Source organism: Urocitellus parryii, chromosome 3 (assembly GCF_045843805.1).
Source record: "Urocitellus parryii isolate mUroPar1 chromosome 3, mUroPar1.hap1, whole genome shotgun sequence".
Classification (NCBI taxonomy): domain Eukaryota; kingdom Metazoa; phylum Chordata; class Mammalia; order Rodentia; family Sciuridae; genus Urocitellus; species Urocitellus parryii.
Window position 1 is genome coordinate 112,058,168 of NC_135533.1, and position 21,719 is coordinate 112,079,886.

Below are 21,719 nucleotides of genomic sequence, written 5' to 3' on the forward strand. Positions count from 1 at the left end.
GCAACTTAGCAAGAGCCTATCTCAAAATTTAAAAAGTGGGAGAGTGGGGTGCTGGGGATGTGGCACAGTGCTTAAGCACCCCTGGGTTCAAATCCCTGGTACCAAGAAAAAAATTAGAGATAACAAAAGGAAGGACTGGGATGTAGCTCAGTGAGGCACTCCAGGTTCAATCTCCAGTACCAAAAGAAAAAAAAAAAAAGAAAGAAAGAAAGCAAACCTACTCCCCAGCTCCAACCCAGCAACCACCCTTTAACAGGCTTCCTCCATACCAGAAGGGGACTGTCCCCCCACTGTCAGGAGCTCAATCCTCTTTTCCCAGACCCTAGTCACGTTTGTGTCAGGAAGCAACTCTAAGAAAGCAGGTGGGGAGTGGGCCTCCTTACCCCAACCCACCCCCCAGTGGCACAAGATCAGATTCCTCTGGGAATGAGTGGTGGCTGCTCCAGGATCCTCACCCACTCAGGTCCCCACACTGCATGTCATAGGGCAGCTCACTTGTCTGGCACCATGCTGGATTGGTGAGGCAGCGAGGCTAGGGCTCTCTGGGGAACCGAAGCAGCCCCTCCTGATGAATCTTCTTCCTGAGCAGCTCCAGTGATGAGCAAAGTGAGCCTCTAAGAAGTTGACTGAAGGGGCTGCTTCCTCAGGGAGATCCTGGGGCTCCCACCCCAGGATCAGGAAGGCGAGGGCAGCTCTGCCACTTTCTCTCAGAGGACCCTAGAGGCCACACATGCACTCAAGTACTAGGGATCGTCCCAACACTTGCTCATAACAAACCTCCTGTGTGTTGAAGACTTCCTGGGTATCAGAACCTGGGCCAAGTGCTTTTGGAGTGTTGTTTAATGGAATCACCTGACAGCCCAGAAACTTAATGCCATTTTCCCTTTTTAATAGATTCAGAAAGGGCAAGGGCCTTGCAGAAGGCCACAGTGGCAGTGGTAGAGGTCCCAGGAAGGCCTGACTTGCTGAGCCACCATGCAGGCCTGAGGTTTCCTATGTCATCTCCTGCTATTTCTTAGGTAGGCTTAATTTGGCCTTGTGGGTAAAGAGCACAGTGGGAATCCAGAAGCTTGAGTTCTGATTCTTAATAGTGTCACTCACCCTGTATGGTCTGGGCATGAGTCTGTGCCTCCCTGAGGCTCCCTGTCCTCACCTGAAAGATGGGATGACATCTGCCTGTTTTTATGAGGATAGAAACTGCTGTGCTAGCACATGCCCAGCATGGCCACCCCACGGCCTCAGTTCAGGTCACAGTCCATGCTGTTGTAATTTACCAAGAGCCTACAGTGGGGGTGTCTCTCACACCAAGGGTTGGTCCTCCTAATTGTGGGATCTGCCCACATACTGCTCTTGTCCACACTGCTCTACAGATAAACAGGACTTTCCTGAATCTCTGTGGCCATTTCTGGCCCAGTGAAATCTGGCTTTCATTTAAGATGGTCAGACCCCTCCCGGGAGCTGGGAATTGGCAGCAGAGACTTGGGTAGCCACTGAGTTTTCAAGTTAAAAGAGTCAGTGTCTGGTGTCAGGTTGGAGCTGCTCAAGGGCAGAGCAGGGCAAGGCTGTACTAAACTTGGACCTGCCCAGGCTCCAATTCAGAGGAGAAGGGAAGAGATGTGCTTCAGTCTGCAGCGAGAGTGGGGCAGAGCGGCAGGCGCTAGGCTCTTGCCTCCTGTCTCCACAGCCATGGGGGTGTGGCAGTGGTCGGGAGCCCGTCCTACCCTTAGCCTAGAGTTTGGGCAAGGCCAGCTTGGTGAAGAGGCTCCTTGTTCACCTCTGTGCCCACTCTGGCCTAAAGAGCCCACCTGGCGTGTGTTAGCACCTGCTCCCCTGCCATCCCTGCGGGGGCTTCTCTCTCCCCAGCTTTGGCCTGGCCCCCGCCGCCCCCCTCCAGGTGCATGCGCCGCTCAGCCCCAACCAGACGGTGGAGACCTCCCTGCCTCTTAACACAGTGGGCTCAGTCATGAAGATGGAGCCTCTGAACAATCTCCAGGTGTGTTCCAGCAGTGCTTCCCTGCCTGCTGGCCCCAGGGACCCAGGGGACCCAGCCGTGGCAGCAGAGGGCTGGTCTGTGGAGTCCTGGTTTGGGCTACATATGTGCCAGGGGCGGCCCAGATCAGAGGGAACAAGGGGAGGGTCATGCTCGGGAATGCCCTCCTTTGGGCCTCAAAGGTGGTGTCAGCCCAAGAATCAGGGTGTTGAGCCTCTGGGACTGACTGGGGACCTCTTTGTGCCTAGGTGGCTGTGAAAAACAACATTGATGTCTTCTACTTCAGCACCTTGTACCCACTGCACATCCTCTTTGTGGAGGATGGGAAAATGGGTGAGTCATGAAGGAGTCCCTGGGGTCTCTGCAGTGTGCCCTGGCTTGGGAACCTGGCGTTTGCCAAGGATCAGTGGATGGCCTTGCCCCATGGTGAATCCCTCAGCAGAGCCTGTAGCAGGCGGCGTAGCTGGGGCCCCTAGCCCTGGCTGGGCAGATGGCTTATGCCACACAGGAGATCTTTTGCTTGTGGGCTCTCCTACTTGCACCCGCAGCCTTGTCCTACAGGCTGTAGGAGGAACAGATCATGCCACATGCTTGGTGCCCACATCCTGTGTGCTGGGGCCAGAACCTGGAGAAGGCAGTGCAGTAGGGGCTCAGCCCTGCCCAGCCTGTGGGGAGTGCTGGGCCCACGTCATCTCTCGCTTGCTGCAGCAGCCCTGGGAGGCAGGCCATGACTAACAAGCAGGTGGCTCAGAACCAGAGGAGAAAGAGGTGGGAGTGGGGAGGGGAAGAGAGGTGGGAAACTTGGGGTCATTTGGGAACATCCCCAGTGCCCTCATCACAGAGCTAAGGATTTGCTTGGAGAAGCAAAAGGGGCTGTGGAGGAGCTTGTACCTGTCCTCAGACAGTAAAGACCAGACCCATTTCCTGCCACATGCCATTGAGGGGCCATACATATATCAGGGTCCCATCTCTTACCCAACTCCACTCACCCTGCAGATCGGCAAATGTTCCTGGCCACATGGAAAGATATTCCCAATGAGAATGAAGCCCAGTTCCAGATCAGAGACTGTGCACTCAACGCAGGTGAGGACTCCCCAAGCCTAAGCCCAGCCTCTTGGTTCCCGCTGGGCCTTGCCAGTTCCCAGCACCCCCCTCGCTGACCTGGGCCCTGTCTGACTCCTTAGAGACTGTGAGCAGCAAGCTACAGAGCAGCAACATCTTCACCATCGCCAAGAGGAATGTGGAGGGCCAGGACATGCTCTACCAGTCCCTGAAACTGACCAATGGCATCTGGGTTCTGGCAGAGCTACGGATCCAGCCGGGCAACACCAGCTTCATGGTGAGAACCCCTGCAGTTGCCTGAAGTCCTGGAGCTCTGCCACCAGGCCAGTGGGGGGTTGTGCTGAGGGTCCCTTGGAGCCTGGTGTGAATTAGACTCGGTTGTCTCTGAAAAACACCTTTCTAGAAACTTACAGTGAACCCCCTCAAGTTATCAGGTAAGACACCAGGCATCTCCCACCTGGGCAGTGGCATTGCCGAGAACAGGCCCTGGCCCTGCTGTCATGCCAGTGCCTGAGTGCCCAGCCAGGAGGACGTTGATTCTCAGCCGCCTGTGGTCCCCAGCCTCAGAATCAGACCTAGTTGGGAGATGGCCTCCATGTGTGCCTGGTTGTCCTGGAGCCTATGCTGCTATTCCCAGGAACGGGGAGCCCCAGGCTTTGCTTCTCCCTGCACCCCTGGGTTTGGCAGGCATGGCCCTGCAGACCTGCAGACACTGCCTCCTCTGGCCCCGCTGGTGGCCTTGGCACTACAGTGGGAGAGGGTGCGGTGGTGGCTTCGGTGGTGGTAATTTCCGTCTCCCTGTGTTTGGTTGCTGCATGTCCACCTTCCCTGCTGGCGCCGTGGTGCAGGACTTGGAGGTTAGCAGATTGCTTTTCTCTTCCTCTTCCCACCCCCCCTCCCCAGCCATGCTATGCACCCCCATCTCTTGGCCTCACTTCACTCTGCTGTTCCCAAAGCCAAGCAGAAGGGCAGATAGGCTGCCCATGTACCCGTGCTTCCAGCCCCTGAGGAGCCAACACCCCCACTTCCACACACAGTGTGCAAAGAGCCCTGGGGGCCACTGCTGCCCACTTCCAAAACTCGACTCCCCCGCCCCCTCCTAATTGCATCCTCTAGAACCGTTACTTTTGAGTGGAGGGGTGGCTGGTTTCTCCCTCCTCTGCCTGGAATCGTGGGGCGCACACCTCCGTCAGCGCAGAGGCAGTCTTTGTAGGAACAAGCCCTGGGCACCTCACCTGCTCCCTCCCAGCCCTCTGCCCTTTCAGGATTTCCTGTCAGTCTTTGTCCTGAGGACCCCAGATCTCCAGGGGCTGTGGAAGGCCAGGCCCTCCTGGTAGCTTACAGCTCATGAGTCACATCGCTTGCCAGTAGGGCTCTGGTGGCGAGGCTGACAGCAGGTGTGTGGGCTGCAAGTATATTTGGTCCCCACCCAGCTGGCTGTGATGGCCACCCCCTCTGCTTTACCTCACATCTGCCCCAGCCGCAGCTGCCACCAGGCCACGTGGGCATGTCACGCTCATCCATCTGGTACCTGCTCTCTCCCCTCCCCTGGTGTTCCTCCTGCAGAAGAGCCTGGGGATGAGTGCTCTCCCCTCTGCCCCTCTCCCCTTGCAGCTATCCCTGAAGTGTCGAGCACCAGAGGTGTCCCAGCACGTCTACCAGGCCTATGAGACCATCCTCAAGAACTGAGGCATCCAGCACCCACCCAGCCTCCTGCCAGCCCTGTCGAGGAGCCGCCAGGGGGTAGCAGCACCTCCTCCTCATCTCCTCATGGGAGGGAGGGGGCAGGGCTCCTGGCCACCCAGGGGGCTCCCAGGGCCTGACTGCAGGGGCCACCAGGTCCTTGGGGCAGAGTGGTCCCCCTCCTGGGGGAGAGCTCAGTGTACCCCATGCTCTGGTCACCCCTCTTCCATTGCTGCTCACATGGGGTCAGGTGAGGGGAGTGAAGGAAACAGCCCACGTGGCAGTGAAAGCTAATGCAAGGCTGCAGGGTCCCCTCCTCCGCCTGTGCCTGGGCATGAGTGTGGCGCTCTCCTCAGGCTCCCAGCTGGACAGGCCCTGCTGTCTCTCGGGTTGGTGTTAGAGGCCTTCCCACTGCCGCCTCAAGTTGCGTGGACTCTGGCAGCCTGTCCTGGGTATGTGGGGAGGGTCCCCTGGGTACCAGAAAAGCTGCTGTATCAGGATCAGGGGCTCCAGGGTTCATGGGTGTGACAGGAGCTGAGCTGAGCTAGCCAAGGTGAGCTCTGGACCTGCACCACCCACCCACCGTCCACAAGTTGGTACCCTGTGACTGCCCCCATGTCAAGACCTCACAGAAGCCCCCAGAGCCCCTGCCTGGGCTCCTGCTCCCCCAGCAGCCATGTCGTCCCCACCCCCTGCTCTTGAGGACCGTTACTGCCTCGATACATTCCTTGGCATCCTCTTGGGGAGCCCAGGGCAGGGCAGAGACAGGACCAAGGGATGGGGCTGCGGGCCTGCGGGTGAGCTTCCTGCCTGGGTTCCTGGGGCTTCTCCAGCATCAGCTGCCCTCCCCTGCCTCCCAATGTCTGACAGCGCATTAGGTTTTCCTGTCTTTGCTGTTTGATAATAAAGAGATTCTGCTTTTGGCAGTCACGGACACTTCTTTCCCTCCCCAAAAATCAGATTTGAAAACTGTCTCCAAGTGGCCAGGGATGTTGTCTGACCCCCGCAGTAACTATATCTAATATATACAAATAGAAAATATATATTGTATGTTACTCTTATTTTCAAAAAGAGAAAGTGAATAAAAATGATGACATCAAGTGTTTCCCTGGCCGGTGTGTCAGGTCCTGAGGCTCTTCTGGGCGGGCATCCTGGGCTCAAGCTGCGCCCCACACTGAGGACAGGGTTTTTCCCTCCATCCTGTCCTTGGGAAACCAACTTCTGAGGCCTGCTGGTCTCCCTGGCACCTCTCCTGCCACTGATCCCAAGTCCTCCCCAGCTGATGCGCTCTCACCTTTCGCCACTGGCCAGGAGGGCTGGCATCCCATTTGGGTTTCCCCTGGCTCCCTGCCTTCTGGGAGGCTCCTGGGAGCCACAGGAGAATCTCTGAGGAGGGGCAAAGTCTGAACCAGATACCACCAAGGACACTGCTCTGTGTGGCCTCAATTCTGGTGTTGACCTGGGGAGGGCAGCAGTACCAGGCAGGCTCTGTTGGCAGAGCTTCCACTTGGTTGGTGGGGCTTCTGCCTGCTTCTCAGGGAGGAGCAGCCAGGGTCCCTCCAGACCACCTCAGCCCCAGCCACCCGCTCCTGTTCTTTCTGCGCTCAGCCCCCAACACCCTGCCTGCCCAGCTGCTGGAAACCAGGAAAAGATGGTCTGCCCCTTTGGCTGGGCATCTTGCCCCGCCTCTGAGCCCTGAGGTGCCAGTGTGCTGCCCCAGGGAACAGAGATTTAAAAAAAAAAAAAAGGCAAGGCCCTTGATTGTACAAGCCTGGTTCTTACAGCCCCTCAAGATCTAGGTTCTGAAGGCCCCAGGCAGATGCTGCTTGAGGCTCTGCCTGCCAGTGAGCTGCAGGAGCAGCTGACGGCTAGCTGCACCTGTTGTGTTGCCTGCATCCCCAGATCCAAGAATCCCTTAGAGGATTCCTGGATGGGGTCACTGCCTGCAAGGACTGCTGGCGTCATCATCCTGGGGCTTCTCAGACCCTCCTCTCCCCCGACATCTACCATCAAGGCCAGACAGTGGACATGTAGGATAGCTGTTCCCACTGGATTGACATTGGGCCACCAGAGGCCCAAGTCAAAAGACCTTGGGTGAGGAGAACTGATAAGAAAGATGGGCTGGAGCTGGGGCTCAGTGGTAGAGGGCTTAACCTTGCACGTGTGAGGCCCTGGGTTCCCCCTCAGCACCACATAGAAATAAAGGTATTGTGTCCAACTACAACCAAAGAAAAAGAAAGGCCGGAGTGGGCTTGGTGGTGCACACTTGTAATCAAGAAACCCAAGGCTGAAGCTGGAGGACCACAAATTTGAGACCAGTCTGCAGAATGTAGTGAGACCCTGTATTTAAAAAAAAAAAAAAAAAAAAAAAAGCAAGGGCTGGGGATGCAGTTCAGTGGTCGAGCATCCCTGGGTTCAGTGTCCAATACCCCCCCACACACACACACAGCTGGCCTGTTTGAACAGGGTGTGTTCATGGGCTTGCCCTCCTAAGTCAGTTTACCTAAACCTCAGAGCATGGTGGGCAGGAACTTCCCATGATTCTGCCCACACAGCACCCAGCAAGAGGAGACCCAGCCAGCTCCTCAGGCTTAATATACTGGGGGGAAACAGGCAGAGGACCTTCAGGCTCCCAGTTCTCCAAGTGTGGGGTGCTACATATGGACATTGCATCAGGAAGACTGGCACCGAAGGCCAGGCCACCAGGCCTTTAGGAAAAGTGCTTTAGGAGCTATTCAATCCCAGCCCTTCGGCCTCCCTGTCCTTCCCATCTCATGCCTCCTCCACCTGCTCAGCTCAGGCCTCCCCACCTCTCAGACCTGGAAGTCCTGCAGCTTGGGGAAGCACCATGGCTTTGGGGGATGAGGGTACTGGGGATTAAACCCAAAGGCCCTCTACCCTGGGCCACACCCCCTACTTTTTAAGTTTTATTTTGTAACAGGGTCTTGCTAAAATGCAGAAGCAGGCCTTGAACGTGCTATCGTCATGCTTCGGCCTCTGGAGTCACTGGGATTACAGGCATGTGCCCCCATGCCCTGCCAGCCCTGGCTCTCTTTGAGAAGATTCTCCAGCATCTTGGGCCTTCCCAGCTGGTTAGGAAATTCAACAGCAACCAGTTCCTTTTAGAGGGTCCCACAGATACACACCCATGCTAAGGGCTGTGGTGAGACCTCCTTCGGCATTATGTTTTTTAACCTTTATTTTATATTTATTTTATGTGGTGCTGAGGATTGAACCCAGTGCTCACACATGCCAGGCGAGTGCTCTGCCACTGAGCCACAGCCTCACCCCCTCCTTTGGCATTTTTAATCTTCAATTAGTGGTTTGTGTTTGTTTTCAGGAAGAAAGTGATGCAGGGCCTTAAGATCAATTATACAAAGGATAAACTTCTCCCTCCCACCTTTCCTCAGTCTCATCTTCCCTGGAGGCAAAAAAAAAAAAATTGCTAGTTTTTTTTTTTTTTTCCTTGCAGAGATGCTCGTCTATGTGTGTCCAAGCAAATCCCTAGAGAGATTTACCAAAGAAATGGTAGCACACCTACACACTTCCAGCATGTTCTGTGTGTGTGTGTGTGTGTGTGTGTGTGTGAGAGAGAGAGAGAGAGAGAGAGAGGAGGGGGGTGAGATCCGGAGTTGAAGCCAGGCGTTCTAGGCAAGTGCTCTACCACGGAGCCACTTCTCCATCCTGCTTTTCCCTGACAGTAATTTCTGGAGTCAAACCCATATTAGTATTCTGCGGATGAATGGGCCACCATTAGCCAGTCCCTGTGATGGATGGACATGCAGCAGGCTGTTCCTGTCTTCTGCAAGTCCCAGCAGTGCTGCAGGCCAGCACCCTCCCACATACATCCTTGCTCATGGGTACAAATGCAGCTGTGGGATTGAGCTCCAGAATGGTCTCATCAAACGTTCACATTTTAGGGGCTGCGGTTGTGGCTCAGTGGTAGAGTACTCGCCTAGCACATGCAAGGCCCTGAGTTTGATCCTTAGTACCACATATAAATAAATAAGTAAAATGAAGGTATAAAAAAGTTATATTTTACATTTTTTTAGTTGTAGATGGACACGATACATTTATTTTATTTGTGTATTTTTATATGGTGCCACGGATCGAACTCAGGGCCTCATGCATGCTAGGCAAGCACTCTGCCCTCTGAGCCACAACCCTGGCCCCACATTTTATATTTTAACTTGGAGTTCTGGAGATGAAGCTGGAAAGCATAGCTAATATGTAGGAAGCCCTGGTTTTCGTCCCCAGTATTGGAAAAAAAAAAAAAAATCCAAAAGGTAATAAAGGATAGGAGTGAAAGCCTTCTGGCTCCTTCCCGTTTCTCTCCCATTCAATGAAACCATGACTGTCCAAATGGCATCTAATACGTTTTCCTTCCCCCCTTCTTACATACAACCAGAGCTTGCAATACACATTGTTCTGTGCTGTACTGGAATCTCAGAGTGTTTCCATTATTCACTCATTGCAGTGTCCCTGTGCCTTTTATTTGAGGGCTGACTGCAAATGGAACCCAGGAGCACTCTACCACTGAGCTACCCCCTCAGCCCACCCCAGTTCTTTATTTTATTTTTATCTGGAGACAGGGTCTCACGAAATTGCCCAGGCTTGTCCCAAACTTGCAGTCTTCCTGCCTCCGCCTCAGGGGTCGCTGGGGCTCCAGGTGTGCCTCCCCACTCCCAGCCCTGCTTTCCGTTTGATCTTTTCTTTCTAGTACTTGTCAGATCCTAGTGTTTGCCTTTCCCTCTGTTCCATCTGGGTTGTATGTAGGAAGGAGCCAGGGATCCAACTTCCCCTTTCCCCCAGATGGTTAACCAGTTGTCTCCACACCATATACTGAATAATTCATCATTCCCCCACAGATTTAAAATGCCATTTTTATCATATACTGAATTTTCACATATATTCGGATGTTTTTCTGAATTCTGTTCTGGAGAGAATTTGAATGTTCTTTGGTTTCTGCCTTCTTCAAAAAGATTCCCTGCCGCCGTCACCCCCGCCCCGTCCCTTACTGGGGATTGAACCCCAGGCCCTCCACCACTGAGCTACATCCCCAGCCACTTTTATTTTTGAGATAGGCCCTCACTAAATTGCCTGGGCTGAGAGTCTGCTGCCTCAGCCTCCAGAGTAGCTGGGATTACAGGCATCACGCCAGGCCACAAAGAAGTACCTTTATGTTTTGATAACTTAGAGTACCCTCTTTTTCCCCATTTGTACTTTAGAACTATTTGTTTTAAAAGATGGCATTTTATTTGAATCACATCAAATATTTATATTAAACATTGGAGCCAGGCCAATGCCCAAGGAGTGTCCAGATCCAGGCCAGCTGTGGGGGATGCCACTTGAGGGGGTGAGGTAATGGGGAGGCTGCCAGGTTGCTGCTGTTCGGAGGCTGTGGGCAAAGAACTGGGGGAAGCAAAATTCTCCCCCAGTGCCTGCCCCTCCCCAGGCCCACTCCCAACCCTCTCTACCATCTGGGTAGATCCTTGAGGGCTAAGCTTAGGTGTGTCATTGGCTCCTTCTCATGCCCATCACCCCCAGCCAGGCTAGTGCCTCCCGGAGACCCCTCACCCCACAGCCCTTCACCAGCCCAAGGCTCCTGTCTCCATTTCTCTGAACCTGGCTGCAGATGTGTCTCTCTCAGAAGCCACAGAGGACAAGAGTGACTAGCCAGTGCTAGGTCTCCTGTGCCAAAGGAGAAGTGTGTGTGTGGTGGGTGTCCCTGAAATGCTGGATACAAACATGAGGGCCGGGGAGGTCACTGTGGAGTAGGGGCTGGGGAGGAAGAGCGGCGGCAACACCGCAGTTCCAAATAGAGACACGCAGAAATCCATGTCCCAGGCAGCTCCAGCCGTCCAACTTGCTGGTCTTTGGGAAGCCTGCCACAGGATCGCCCACTCCATGACAGCTCAGAACAGTCTGCATGAGTGACGGGGACCTCCCTAAAGTCCCTCTCCAAAGGGCCAAAGATTCCAGTTGACCACCTCTAGAAGCCCCTCTGGCACCTGGGCTCGGGTAAAGCTGGGCTTCTCAGGGGGCTTCTTTACAATCTCCTTTCCTGCTGATCAGCTCAGGCCAATCACTGCTCTCCGAGTCTCAATGAGCAGGTGACTCTGGGGTCAGGGCTTGCACATCACAGTCCCGAGGAAGTGGGAATTCTGCTACTGATGCTGACAGGAGAGTCCCTAGGGAAGGTGACACCCCTGAGGATTGTGCAGAGCTTTGTGGGAGCCCTGGGACCTTCCCAGTCCACAGTGTCCATCATTCCAAAAGCACGGACCAAGAAGCCATGAGGGGACTCAGAGGTGCCACGCACAGAGCCCTACCTGGAGTTCTCAGAGAATCACTGCCCAGGAAGAGGGCACTCCATAGAAAAGGAAGAAAGGAGCCGGGCACTCATCTGTGATCCCAGCCGTTCAGGGAGGCTGAGGCAGGAGGATAGAGTTCAAAGCCAGCCTTGCAATTGAGCGAGGCCCTAAGCAACTCAGTGAGACCCTGTCTCTAATAAAATACAAAATAGGGCTGGGGAGATGGCTCAGTGGTCAAGGGCCCCTCAGTTCAATTTCCCCCCTAAGCCTTCCCTCTGCCCCCCCTAAAAAAAATTCTTAATCAAGACCCGCCCAGTGTCCACCAGAAAGGTTGGGGGGTAAACTTACTGACTCCCTTCCTTGTTCCCCAAAGGAAGGGAAACAGCTCACAAAATTCAGAAGCTGTAAAATTTTTTAAATTCACAAGAAAAAATGTAAAAAGGGATATCGAGTGAAGGGAAACACTATGAAAAAATATGAAGCCAAACGTCCCTATTCACTGAACTTGAAGACAGAATCCTTGCCTGAGGTGGGCTGAGCTCCCTCAAGGTTGAGGAGAGAAGTGAAATCAGGCTGAGGCCCTCTTCCAGCATGGGAGATAAAAACACTGCCACTGTGAGAGAAATGGTGTGAGGTTGCCCAGGATCGCCTCCGTGCTCCCCCACCTTTCCCTGGGCTGGGGAGGGTGTATTGTCCATGCTCTTCTCCTCCTTCTCCTCCTCCTCTCTCTGACCCTCCTTCAAAACTCCATGTCAGCAGCCAGGTGCAGTGGCACATGCCTATAATCCCAGCAACTTGGGAGGCTGAGGCAGGAGGATTCCAAGTTCAAGTCCAGCCTCAGCAATTTGGCGAGGCCCTAAGCAACTCAGTGAGACCCTGTCTCAAATAAAAAATAAAAAGGGCTGGGGATGGGGCTCAGTGGTAAAACCCCTCTGGGTTCAATTCCCAGTACTTGCTCCCCCTTCTCCCTCAGCATCTTGGCAAACAGTAAGATTTTTAATATTTGTTAAGTAAATGAAATCCTTGGTCAGTGTAGAAACCAGACATCTGTGCATTTCACCTCAGTACCTGGCAGAGAGCAGAGATGTCAGAATCCCTTAGTGTAGTGGAGAGGGGTGCAACTTTGCAAATTGGCAGTAGGAACTTCCTGTCCAGTTCCAGGGAGGGGGATTTGGGCTCTGGAAGTCTGGTTAGGATGTTACTGTCCTTTGAGGGAAGCTACAGGTGGAAGTTCCTGAAGGAAATGGCCTTAGCAGTGACAGGTGGTGTTGGCCAATTTCTGGACCTTTATTTATTTACCTCCAGTCTTATTGAGGCAGGGATTTGAGGCTGAGTTGCTGTGACTCAGTGTGTGCTGGGTTCAGTCCCCTCTGTCCCCTCCTCCCCTGCCAGGCTGCTGTTTTACAATATTTACATATTGTCCATTTTACTCCTGTGGGTGAAAGGAAGGTGGCAGGTCCCTCAGAGAAGACAGCAAGGCCACCAGACAGCTAGGGGCCCCACTTTTCTTCTAACCCTGGAGATTTCTCACTCCAGCCTGTTTCCTCTTCCCTCAAATGGAGATACCAGGGTTGAGGCTGAAGGTTTAAGGATCAAGTAAGGAACAGTTTGGAAAAGGGTCTGACACTTGGTAGATTCTCGGAAGCAGCAAAAGCCCTTGAAGGTTTCTGCCTTTGATGGATGCAGAGCAGAGACCAAGCACAGTATAGCGATTCTTCCAAGGTCACAGCTGGGACCTGATCCGCGCCCTGGGCGGCCCTACTCCAGTGGGCCAGGGTTTGTCAGGAGCCTGCTTGATCAGTGTTGGGAGCAGAGGACGAGAAGGGGGCGGGCGGGAAGGGGCTTCTATTTTGGAGCGGGCTCCCTGTCCTCCAGTCACCTTCCCACGACCCTTCCCGGTAGGGGCGTCCCGGGAGGGTAGGGGGTGGGAGGGGCGGGCAGTTACCTCATCTCTGTCTCCCCCGCTGACTCGCTTTGCTCGCGCCTCCAGTCGCGGCCGGGGCGGTGACTCCCGGCGCTGGTTGGAGAGGACAGAGGGGCCGAAGCGCCGAGAGGCTGCGCTGCTGCCGAACCCGTGCCGCAGGGGGGTCGGACCTCGGGGCCCCGCGCTGCCCGGCGGCGCCGCGGTTGGCGCTGCGGGCGGAGGCGGTGTCTGCGCGCGGCGCGCCGGGTCTGTTCTCTCCCGAGCTTTGGCACTCGCCCGAGCTGCTAGTGCGTCCGCCACTGTCTGCCCGCTCGGCTGTCTGCCCTCCCGCCGCCAGCCCTGTCTCCGGGCCCGGCCTCTCCTGTGCTCGGCTGCTCAGCGAGGCGACGAGGAGCGCGGCGGGGCCGGGGCGCACCGGACAGGGCGCGTGGGGCGCACGACTGGGCGCGCACGGCGCGGCGCCCGCCCATGAAGCTTTCCGGCGCGGGGCGCGGCAGCGCGGGCCGGCCATGGGGGGCAGCCTGCGGGTGGCCGTTCTGGGCGCTCCCGGAGTGGGCAAGACGGCCATCATCCGCCAGTTCCTGTTCGGCGACTATCCCGAACGCCACCGACCTACGGACGGGCCCCGCCTCTATCGGCCCGCGGTGCTGCTCGACGGCGCTGTCTACGACCTGAGCATCCGCGACGGCGACGTCGCTGGCCCCGGCCCGAGCCCCGGAGGTGTCGAGGTAGCGGCGTGAGTGGTGGGCAGGGGCGTGTGACAGTGTAAGGAGTGTGTGTGGGCTTGCTGCACACGTGCGTGTCCACGTGGATGGTCTCAGGGCTCCTGACCATGTTAAGGAATCGAAGAAAAAATGGTGTGTCCCGGTATTGTACTTGAGCCCTCTCCGCCCATCTGGAGGAGCTCAGGACCTAAACCCCGCGACTTAGCCAAGGCTTTCTCTTGTTGCCGTGGGTGTTTCTATCTTTGCCTACCTCCATTGGTGGGACTGGACCAGCGCGTGTCGCTGCACGGTCCTGTGGCTGTGTCTGGAGCCTTGAGCAGAACCTTGAGCAGTGGGAGAGATTGGAATCAGGCACAGGGATATACTTCCTAAAGGAGGTAATTCTTTGCTCCCTCATTCCTGTGACCTGGAGCAAAGACATTTAGTAATTTGTGCTAACTCCAGCTCTCCAGTCTTGGAGTGAATGTCCGAGAGGCTCAGAGGAAAAAGCCAGGATTAAACAGGGCTTCCTGAAGCGGATGACACCGAGCTGAACCTGGAAGACTGAGTGGGGTTTCGGGTAAAGTGCAAAGTGCATTCGAGGTGGAAAGAACAGTAGGTTCCGAGTGAACAGTAGTGGGCATGGCTGCGGCTGACGGGTGGTCTGGGGCTCTGGAGGGAGGCGGGTTTCCAGGGCCCTGGGCTTGACAGGCAATAGTAGCCTGCGAGGGCGGCTAAGGAGGGGAGCGGCCCGACTGCAGTTGAGCTGGGGGAGACTGGAAGGAAGAAAAGGAATATGGGAGCGAGGGAACAGGAAAGGAAGGCGAGGTTGAAGGAGGGCTGGTGGCCGACAGGCTCCAGACATGGTTGGAGAAATTTACACTGGACATCACCATAAGGAGGGTAAGGCCCAGGAAGCTTGGAGGAGGGCTCTTAGAGATGGGGATGAGCGACCAAGGCCTGAAAATGAACTGTGGGTTTAGTGTCGCCTGCAGAGTTAAGGGGCAGCAGGGTGGGAAAGCGGCTTCCGCAAACCCCGGCCTCCCGCTCCCAGGAATGTCCTGACTCTAAAGACTGGAGCTTGCAGGATACGGACGCCTTCGTGCTCGTCTACGACATCTGCAGCCCGGACAGTTTCGATTACGTGAAGGCCCTGCGGCAGCGCATCGCGGAGACCAGGTGGGGGCGCGGCAGGAGGTGGTGGTGGGGAGAGGGGCCTGACTGGGCCAGGCCTTTGCCCGAGGGGAGTGGGAAGATGCTCCCCTACTAGGGGCTGCAGGATCAGGTCATTGCTGTAGGAAGGTCTCTAACATAAGTCTTTGGCACACACAGGCCTGTTATTTCTTGGAGGTCTCTGGCCATAGGAAAGAATGCACCTGTGTGTGTATATTCTTGGGGCGGGGATAAGGGGCTTCTCTGGCTGTGGGGTCCCCAGCACCGTGTCTCTTATCCCCAATCCGGGCCCCAGGCCGGCGGGAGCGCCCGAGGCACCCATCCTCGTGGTAGGCAACAAGCGGGACCGGCAGCGGCTGCGCTTCGGACCTCGGCGTGCACTGGCCGCCTTGGTGCGCAGGGGCTGGCGCTGTGGCTACCTCGAATGCTCCGCCAAGTACAACTGGCACGTGCTGCGTCTCTTCCGCGAGCTTTTGCGCTGTGCTCTGGTACGCGCACGTCCTGCACACCCAGCCCTGCGCCTGCAGGGGGCGCTGCATCCAGCGCGCTGTATCCTCATGTGACCGGATTGGACAGAGAAATCTCCTCCCTGATTGGATAAGGAAAACTCCCACCTAGTCTCCTGGGCGACCGGCCTCTCTTTGAACTACACTGGGGCCCAACACCCCATTGGACAAGATCAATCCTTTCTGGGGCTTCATTGGGTCACAGTCGATGGAAAGGACTTGGCTATGTATCTGATTGGGAGCTCGTTCCTAGCACTTCATTGGACACAATCCCTAAGTCCCGCCTCTCTGGAGGTAATAAAAAAGAAAGTACACCTGAGATTTTTGTTCTGGGATGGGCAAGACAGACTTGATTTTGGACTAGAGATGCCAAGCTTGGCCCCCTGGCAATTAACTCCAGAATCCCAACTTGAGGACTGTCAAAGGGGTGCGATGCTCCAAGGCTGAGTCTCCAAGAAACAGACAGTTTGCGGAGCAAAACTTTACTGTCAGAGGCTCTGCTGGACCATAGGTCCTCGGGACACCGGGCTAGCCCAGCCTCCCCTAAGGCATTCAATAATATTAGTAATTAAATAGCTACGCTCATCCCCCAACCGGAATGTACAACAGAGGTCCCATTGTGCCTTGTGGTCCCGAGGGGTCTGGTCCCATGAGGTCTGGTACTCAGGAGGCGAGGGGGCTCCCTGATGCAGAGGGTAGGTTAAGGCCACCAAGGAAAAGGAGAAGGAATGGGGTCTGGGAGCAGATAGGCTGGTTCATCACATTCAGGAATCTGGCTCGGCCCTTGGGGTGACCGAGGGCTGGGCTGGCCAGGCCCCAAACTCCGTGGGTCCAGAAGGGCGTCGGGGGCCGCGAGGTGTGGGAATGCGAGAGGGTTTACGGTCTGGCTGTGTGTCCATCCGACCCCGTGCCCAGACCCGCGAGGGTTCTGGGCCAGCCAGGGGGGTCCCAGGTGCCTCTAGAGGCCCCCCTATGCCAATGCAGGGGCTGCCTTCGTCTGACGAGCTGGATAGGGCTTGACTACGGGGCCCGGGCAGCCCATTGGCTGTCCGGCCTGAGTCCCCTGGTTGGCCACACTTGCCACCCAGGACGCAGAGGGATGAAGAGGAGGAACTGGAGGAACAGTAGGCCGAGTCGGGAGCGGGAGGATCTGGGGGCCGAGGCGGGTCAGGGGCTAGTCCGGTGGGAGTCCCGCTGGCAGCAGCTTCAAGGGCACGGGCATTGGCCAGGAATTCCTCTTCCAGGCGCAGGAACAGCTGCTGCTCCTGCTGCGGGTCAAGCTGCAGAGGTGTGCGGAAGACACTGGCGGGTGTGGCGCCCAACTCTGGCCCCGGGCTGGAGACCCGGAGAGGCTGGGGCGCTGCAGGGCTGCGGGCACGGGGAGTCTGGGGGGTGCTCCTGCCTGAGCCCCCGCCGCCCCTTCCCCGCGACACACAGGAGTGCTGCCCATCTCGGTCCCTGCGCACTAGCAGGACAGCCTGCTCCTCGCGGTTCTGGCTGCGAGCCCGGCGGGCAGAGCTGGGGGCGGACGGCTGGGCTCCTCTGCCGCCTGGGGCAGCCCGGGGCCGTCCCCGATCCAGCCGGTCTCGGGATTGGCTGCGAGGGGCTGGCGGCCGTCTCGGAGAGGCCGGGGTGCCTGTGGTCAGCCGCCTGCTGGACCGCTCCCTCCGGAGGGTGCCAGTGCCTGCTTCGTCACTGCGGGCACCAAGGGGGCCGCTCTGGGCTGAGGAGGCTGAGGAGTCACTGTCCCCCGAGTAGCGGCGGGAGCGGGGAAGGGGGGGCAGCTGATCCCGGGCCCTGGGGCAAGGGAACAAGAGAGAGATGGGGCATCACTGGCGCGCACGCAGAAGGGGCAAGGAGAGGGACAGCAAGGCAGGTGGGTGGCACAGCCATGGGAGTGCTGGTGGGAGTGGTAAGGCATCTGTCTGTCCTGGGGACTTCCAGGGAGAAGTGAGAGGCTCCACAGCAGCTTCCTGCGGCCACTCAGAGCCCCAACACAGCAGCGGAAGAAATGAGGTCTGCATGGCCCCCACTGCCCCTCCCCAGGCCTCCGGTCTCCCCCAGGCCCGGCCAGAGGAAGCCTGGTTGGACTGGCCGCGGCCCAACCTCCAGGGCCCACCCCAGCTGTGTTGTTGGTTTGGTCGGGTTGCCATGGAGACGGGAAGCCAGGCCCACCCCCACCCACGGGAACTTTTCCCAGGGTGTGAGTCACTCTGGAGCGAAGGAAGGCAACTCCGTCATCCGGCCAGGGCGGAAGCCCCACCCCCACCCCGGGCCGCTCCTTCCCATGTCCTCCTGCACCTCACCTGGGCAGGGTCTGGGCCCCCTCCTTTGTGCTTCGTAAAGTAACCTCAGTCCGAGAGCCCCGGCGCTCACCCCCCGGAACTGGGCTACCAGGCCGGGGACTTGGGGTGGGTGACACCCTCTGGGGGGAGAAGGTCCAGGCCCTGGGCTGGGCAGGTTTGTGGGCTGTGGAGGGACAGAACAGATGACATATGAGGGATACAGCCAGGGAAGGGAGCCCCTGCTTGTCCACCCAGCCCCAGGCACTGACCAGTGGAGGAACAACGGCAAGGGTCATGCTTGTCCAAGTAATGCTCCAGTGTGTCCCAGCCACCACCCACACGTACCATCACGTGGCTTCTCAGCACCTGTGGGGGCCCAGAGTGGGCAGGTCATGGCTGCAGCTCCTGGGGCTGACAGCCCACCAGGATGGTTGCAGCTGGCAGCTGGGGACCCTTACCCGCACGAAGATGAGCACACTGGAGTCTCCCACTCGGTATTTCCCTTCAGAGACCTTCATCATGGGGAACTGGTCTGGGCAAGTGCAGTGGCCCAGAATCTCCCTCACCTAGGGCCAGAGAGGACAGGCTGGAGGTCAGGGGTCAAGTCCCTCCTCTCAGGGCTTACTGTCAGCAGCTCCAGGGTCAGGAGGAAGTAAGTGCTTCTGGGGAATGGGGGTTGGAGACTTGTTGCCCCAGACATGGGTGCAGCTTCCAAACATGACCGGCTCCCCTCATTGGCCCCCAGGGCCCAGAAAGCGGACCAGGACGAGATGATGGAACTGTCATCAGGTGGGGGTGTAGAACCCCAATGAGGAACAGCCTCGAAGCCCTTAAGCCTGGGGGAGCCCTGGAACCCGTCCTCAATGCTCCTTCACCCACATCACAGAGAGGGACCTGAGGTCACAGGAAGGCCAGGCCCTGGAGGAGGCAGGTCATGGGATACAAGTGCAGGGGACTCTGTGCCTGGCTGAGCACTGGTGTGGGGGAGTGCCACAGATGTGTGGGACACATGCACACACCAATATGCACACACAGGCCACTGACCTGGCAAAACACACGCTGCACACATGTCACTCCAAGCCTGGAGCTGCCAGGCTGGCTGTGTGGGAGGCCCTGCCCGCCTCCCTGCCCACAGCGGCGCCGGAGGAAATGAGCAGGTGGGGCCTTGGGTGACCCAGGCCCAGGCTGGGGGTGGGGCACATGCCACTGCCCACGGCCATCCGGCTGCCCGCCTCCTGGGCAGGCACAGCACAGTCCTAACCTCCAGATAAAAAGGAAACTCTTGGCCCAGCTGCGGGGGTGGCAGGGACACCTAGGCCCTGGGAAAGGAGGGGGGTGGCTGGGGACATTGCCCAGCACCTCCTATGCTCCAAGCAGGACTCCTGCAGCTCCAACAGGACTTCCTGTTCCCAGCAGCAGCAGCTGGGCTTCCCAGAGGAGGGCCAGGCGCTCACTGAGTGCCTACTATGCGCCAGGCACCTTGCAGAGAGCTTTGTACACCTCATTGAAGCCAAGTGCAGCAGCCGCTCAACCTTGAGCACTGAAGTTGAGGATGCACCTCTAGCTCCTGAGTGTGGGAAGGGCACTGAGGGGGTGCTCAAGTCAAGAGGCCCCCAGTTGAAGGAAGGCACAGCACACAGTTAGTGCATCTTTAGCACCTAAAAGGAGGGAAAATCATGGCTGGGGACCTAGCTTAGCGGCAAAAAGCATGCAAAAAGCACGGGATTCCATCCCCAGCACCAGAGGGGCTAGGGGAAATGTTGGGAAGATGCCAAGGTACAGAATCCTGTCCCAGGCCCAGCTGCACTGTGTGGCCTCGGACCCAGCACCCCTCCCACTATGGGCCTAGCCATTTCCTTGGGCCCAGGTATACACTTGGCATTCAACATATGCACACTTTGCATTGGGTAGGCCAACCTACAGACACCAGGATAGGCAGGGACAGGTAGTGAGCATGGACTCCGCCACCTGGTTCCGGTGTGGGGCGCAGGCAGAGACGGGCTGCTGGGTATGCCCCTGGGAGGACTCACCAGCTCATCGAGGTTGCGCATGTCACTGGGCGTCATGCGGGGTCCACGAGTGGAAGTCCCTGGTGCAGTGGTGGTTTCCGTGTCCCCAGCAGTGGGAGCATGGGTGCCACTGGGGGGTGCAGCGTGCAGCTCCCGTTCAATCTCCTGCTCGAACTGCACGAGGCGGGGAGCCAGCAGGCCGAGGCGGGCCCCGCGCCGCGCCACCTCCAGCAGGCACAGTACCACGCTCTTCTCGTTCTTGCGCAGCACCAAGTCCTCCGTCTCGAACATGAGCACCTCCGGCACGCCCAGCTCCGCGCGGCACCAGCCGATGAAGGTGGCCACGTTGTCTCGGGCCATGAAGGAGCCAGGAACCACGCTGTGTGCCTGGAAGGCCACACCTCGGGTTGGGCGGGTGACAGCCAAAGCACGGGCAGCCTCGGTGACAGCATTGGCATGCTGGCACAGGGTTGTGCCTGTGGCCAGGCCTGTCAGGAAGCCATCACCACCGCCAGGCAGACCCAGGCCATACAGGGCGTTCAGCCACTCTGCCAGGTCCTCTTTCATGGCCTCCACATAAGCCTCACTGGAGCGGAAAGGCCGCACACTCTTTGCCGCCGAGCCAGCGATGCTCGCCACTGGGTCCGCCATGCCCGGGCCAGCCGAGTCACTGTGGGCAGGGACACAGATCAGGATTGCTGTGAAGATCCAGCAAACACTCAGTGCGGAGCGCTGTATCTGCCCATCACTCAGGCTAAATGCCTGGTTTAAGTTCAGGTTGGGAGAAACCTCTACGCCTCAGTGTCCTCCTCTGTGAAATGGGTACAGTAACATCACCCAGCTCAGGATTGCAAGTTCCAGGCCAGCCTAGGCAGCTGAGCAAGACCCTGTCTCAAAGTAAAATGAAAAGGGCCGGGGCCCTAGCATGTAGGAGGCCCTGGGTCCAATCCCCACTACACAAAATAAAAAACCATCTGCCTACAAGGGTTCAACGGGATAATCTCACACTCAGTGTTTCTTAATGTCTGACGTTTGGCTTTCTTGGGGTGGGGGATGGGGGATGAGGCCTCCTCCCAGGCAGGTTGGTGTCCATCATCACAAAGAGCTGGGACCTAGAGACAAGAAGCCAATGACCTGGGACCCCAGCAGACAGCTCCGGGCCGCGGGGAGGGGTTGTCTGCATTGCTCAGCGCCAGTGCCCACTCCATCTCCCGCGGCAGGTCCCAGCTCCTCCCTCAGCGCCTCTCCCCTAAGGACCGCGCCACTGTTACACCCCCAGCAGCCAGCCTGAGCCGTAACTGCAACGGCGGCGGCTAGGGCAGCGCCGAGGATATTATCTCCATTTTACAGATGAGGAAACTGAGACGCAGAAAGGGTACGAGCTCGCTGAAGGTCGCTGGGCAGTGGGTGGAAGAGTCCGGGCGCTCCCGGCGCGGCGTTGCTGGTTTCGGGGTGCGATCCCACAGCCAGGTCTGCCGGCCCGGGTCCCGCCTCCTCCAGAAGCCTCCCGGGTGCACCCCAGGCGGGTACAAGCAGGGCCAGGATTCTGAAAGGCCTCCGGGAGCTTCCGAGGTGCTCGGGGCCTGGCCCAGAGAGGGCTCAGGGCCGCCCAAGGTCACACAGCCCTGGGGGAACAGAGGCCGCGCACTCCGCGGCCGGTCCCGCAGCAGTGCGCGCTGGGCAGAGGGTGCTGGGGGTCCCCACGCTCACCTGGCTCATCCCGCGGCCGCGGGGAGCATCGCCCCGGCGGGGGCCGGAGCCGGGCCGGGCCGCCGCAGGGAGGCGCCGCCCGAGCCTCGGCGGATCCCCGAGCCTCCTCGGCCTCCGCGCCGTCTCCGCCCCGCCTCCCTGGAATTCGGATCCCGCCCGGAGGGGGCGGGCGGGGCCGCTCGCTCTTAAAGGGGCCGCGGCTTTCCTGGGCGGCTGGGCGGGGTGGGGGAGGAGCTGGAATCTCCCGACCCGAGTCCGGACCTGGCGTCTCTCCGCAGTCGGAGCAAAAGGTGGCCCCCACGCGGCCGCGACCAGCCCAGACGCTCCATCCAGACCCGGGCCGGTCCCCACCGCCCTGC

General features: G+C 57.9%; 3 protein-coding genes and 1 non-coding gene across 8 annotated transcripts in view; 3 read left to right on the plus strand and 1 right to left on the minus strand.

Moving 5' to 3' along the window:
- Positions 1 to 5,840, plus strand: part of Ap1b1 (adaptor related protein complex 1 subunit beta 1) — a 57,392-nt gene extending 51,552 nt beyond the window's left edge. For all 3 annotated transcript variants that reach the window (XM_026413332.2, XM_026413334.2, XM_077796014.1), the window contains 5 exons: positions 1,864 to 1,993; positions 2,239 to 2,323; positions 2,987 to 3,073; positions 3,175 to 3,329; positions 4,667 to 5,840. In XM_026413332.2, coding sequence (XP_026269117.1) covers positions 1,864 to 1,993; positions 2,239 to 2,323; positions 2,987 to 3,073; positions 3,175 to 3,329; positions 4,667 to 4,741 — 532 coding nt within the window. In that variant the 3' untranslated portion in view covers positions 4,742 to 5,840. The remainder of the gene's footprint in view (positions 1 to 1,863; positions 1,994 to 2,238; positions 2,324 to 2,986; positions 3,074 to 3,174; positions 3,330 to 4,666) is intronic.
- Positions 549 to 645, plus strand: LOC113200075 (small nucleolar RNA SNORD125). The gene has a single exon (XR_003302998.1). It is a non-coding gene; the product is annotated as a small nucleolar RNA SNORD125 (small nucleolar RNA).
- A 7,642-nt stretch (positions 5,841 to 13,482) lies between the features above and the next one.
- Positions 13,483 to 15,547, plus strand: Rasl10a (RAS like family 10 member A). The gene is made up of 3 exons (XM_026413346.2): positions 13,483 to 13,701; positions 14,732 to 14,856; positions 15,146 to 15,547. Exons 1-3 carry the CDS (start codon positions 13,483 to 13,485, stop codon positions 15,411 to 15,413), a joined length of 612 nt encoding a protein of 203 aa, XP_026269131.1. The 3' UTR covers positions 15,414 to 15,547.
- Positions 15,548 to 15,857: 310 nt separating this feature from the next.
- Positions 15,858 to 21,450, minus strand: Gas2l1 (growth arrest specific 2 like 1). Of its 3 annotated transcripts, none has more exons than XM_026413344.2 (6): positions 21,361 to 21,450; positions 19,672 to 20,320; positions 18,100 to 18,207; positions 17,911 to 18,007; positions 17,663 to 17,825; positions 15,858 to 17,153 (listed from the first exon to the last, which is right to left on the minus strand). In XM_026413344.2, the coding sequence occupies exons 2-6, from the start codon at positions 20,299 to 20,301 to the stop codon at positions 16,121 to 16,123; spliced, it is 2,031 nt and encodes a 676-aa protein (XP_026269129.2). In that variant the 5' UTR covers positions 20,302 to 20,320; positions 21,361 to 21,450; the 3' UTR covers positions 15,858 to 16,120. The 3 variants fall into 3 exon arrangements, with proteins under 3 accessions (XP_026269129.2, XP_077652934.1, XP_077652935.1); XM_077796808.1 differs by having other exon boundaries at positions 19,672 to 20,461; positions 21,361 to 21,443; XM_077796809.1 differs by lacking the exons at positions 17,663 to 17,825; positions 21,361 to 21,450 and having other exon boundaries at positions 16,922 to 17,153; positions 19,672 to 20,741.
- Between the last annotated feature and the right edge of the window lie 269 nt (positions 21,451 to 21,719).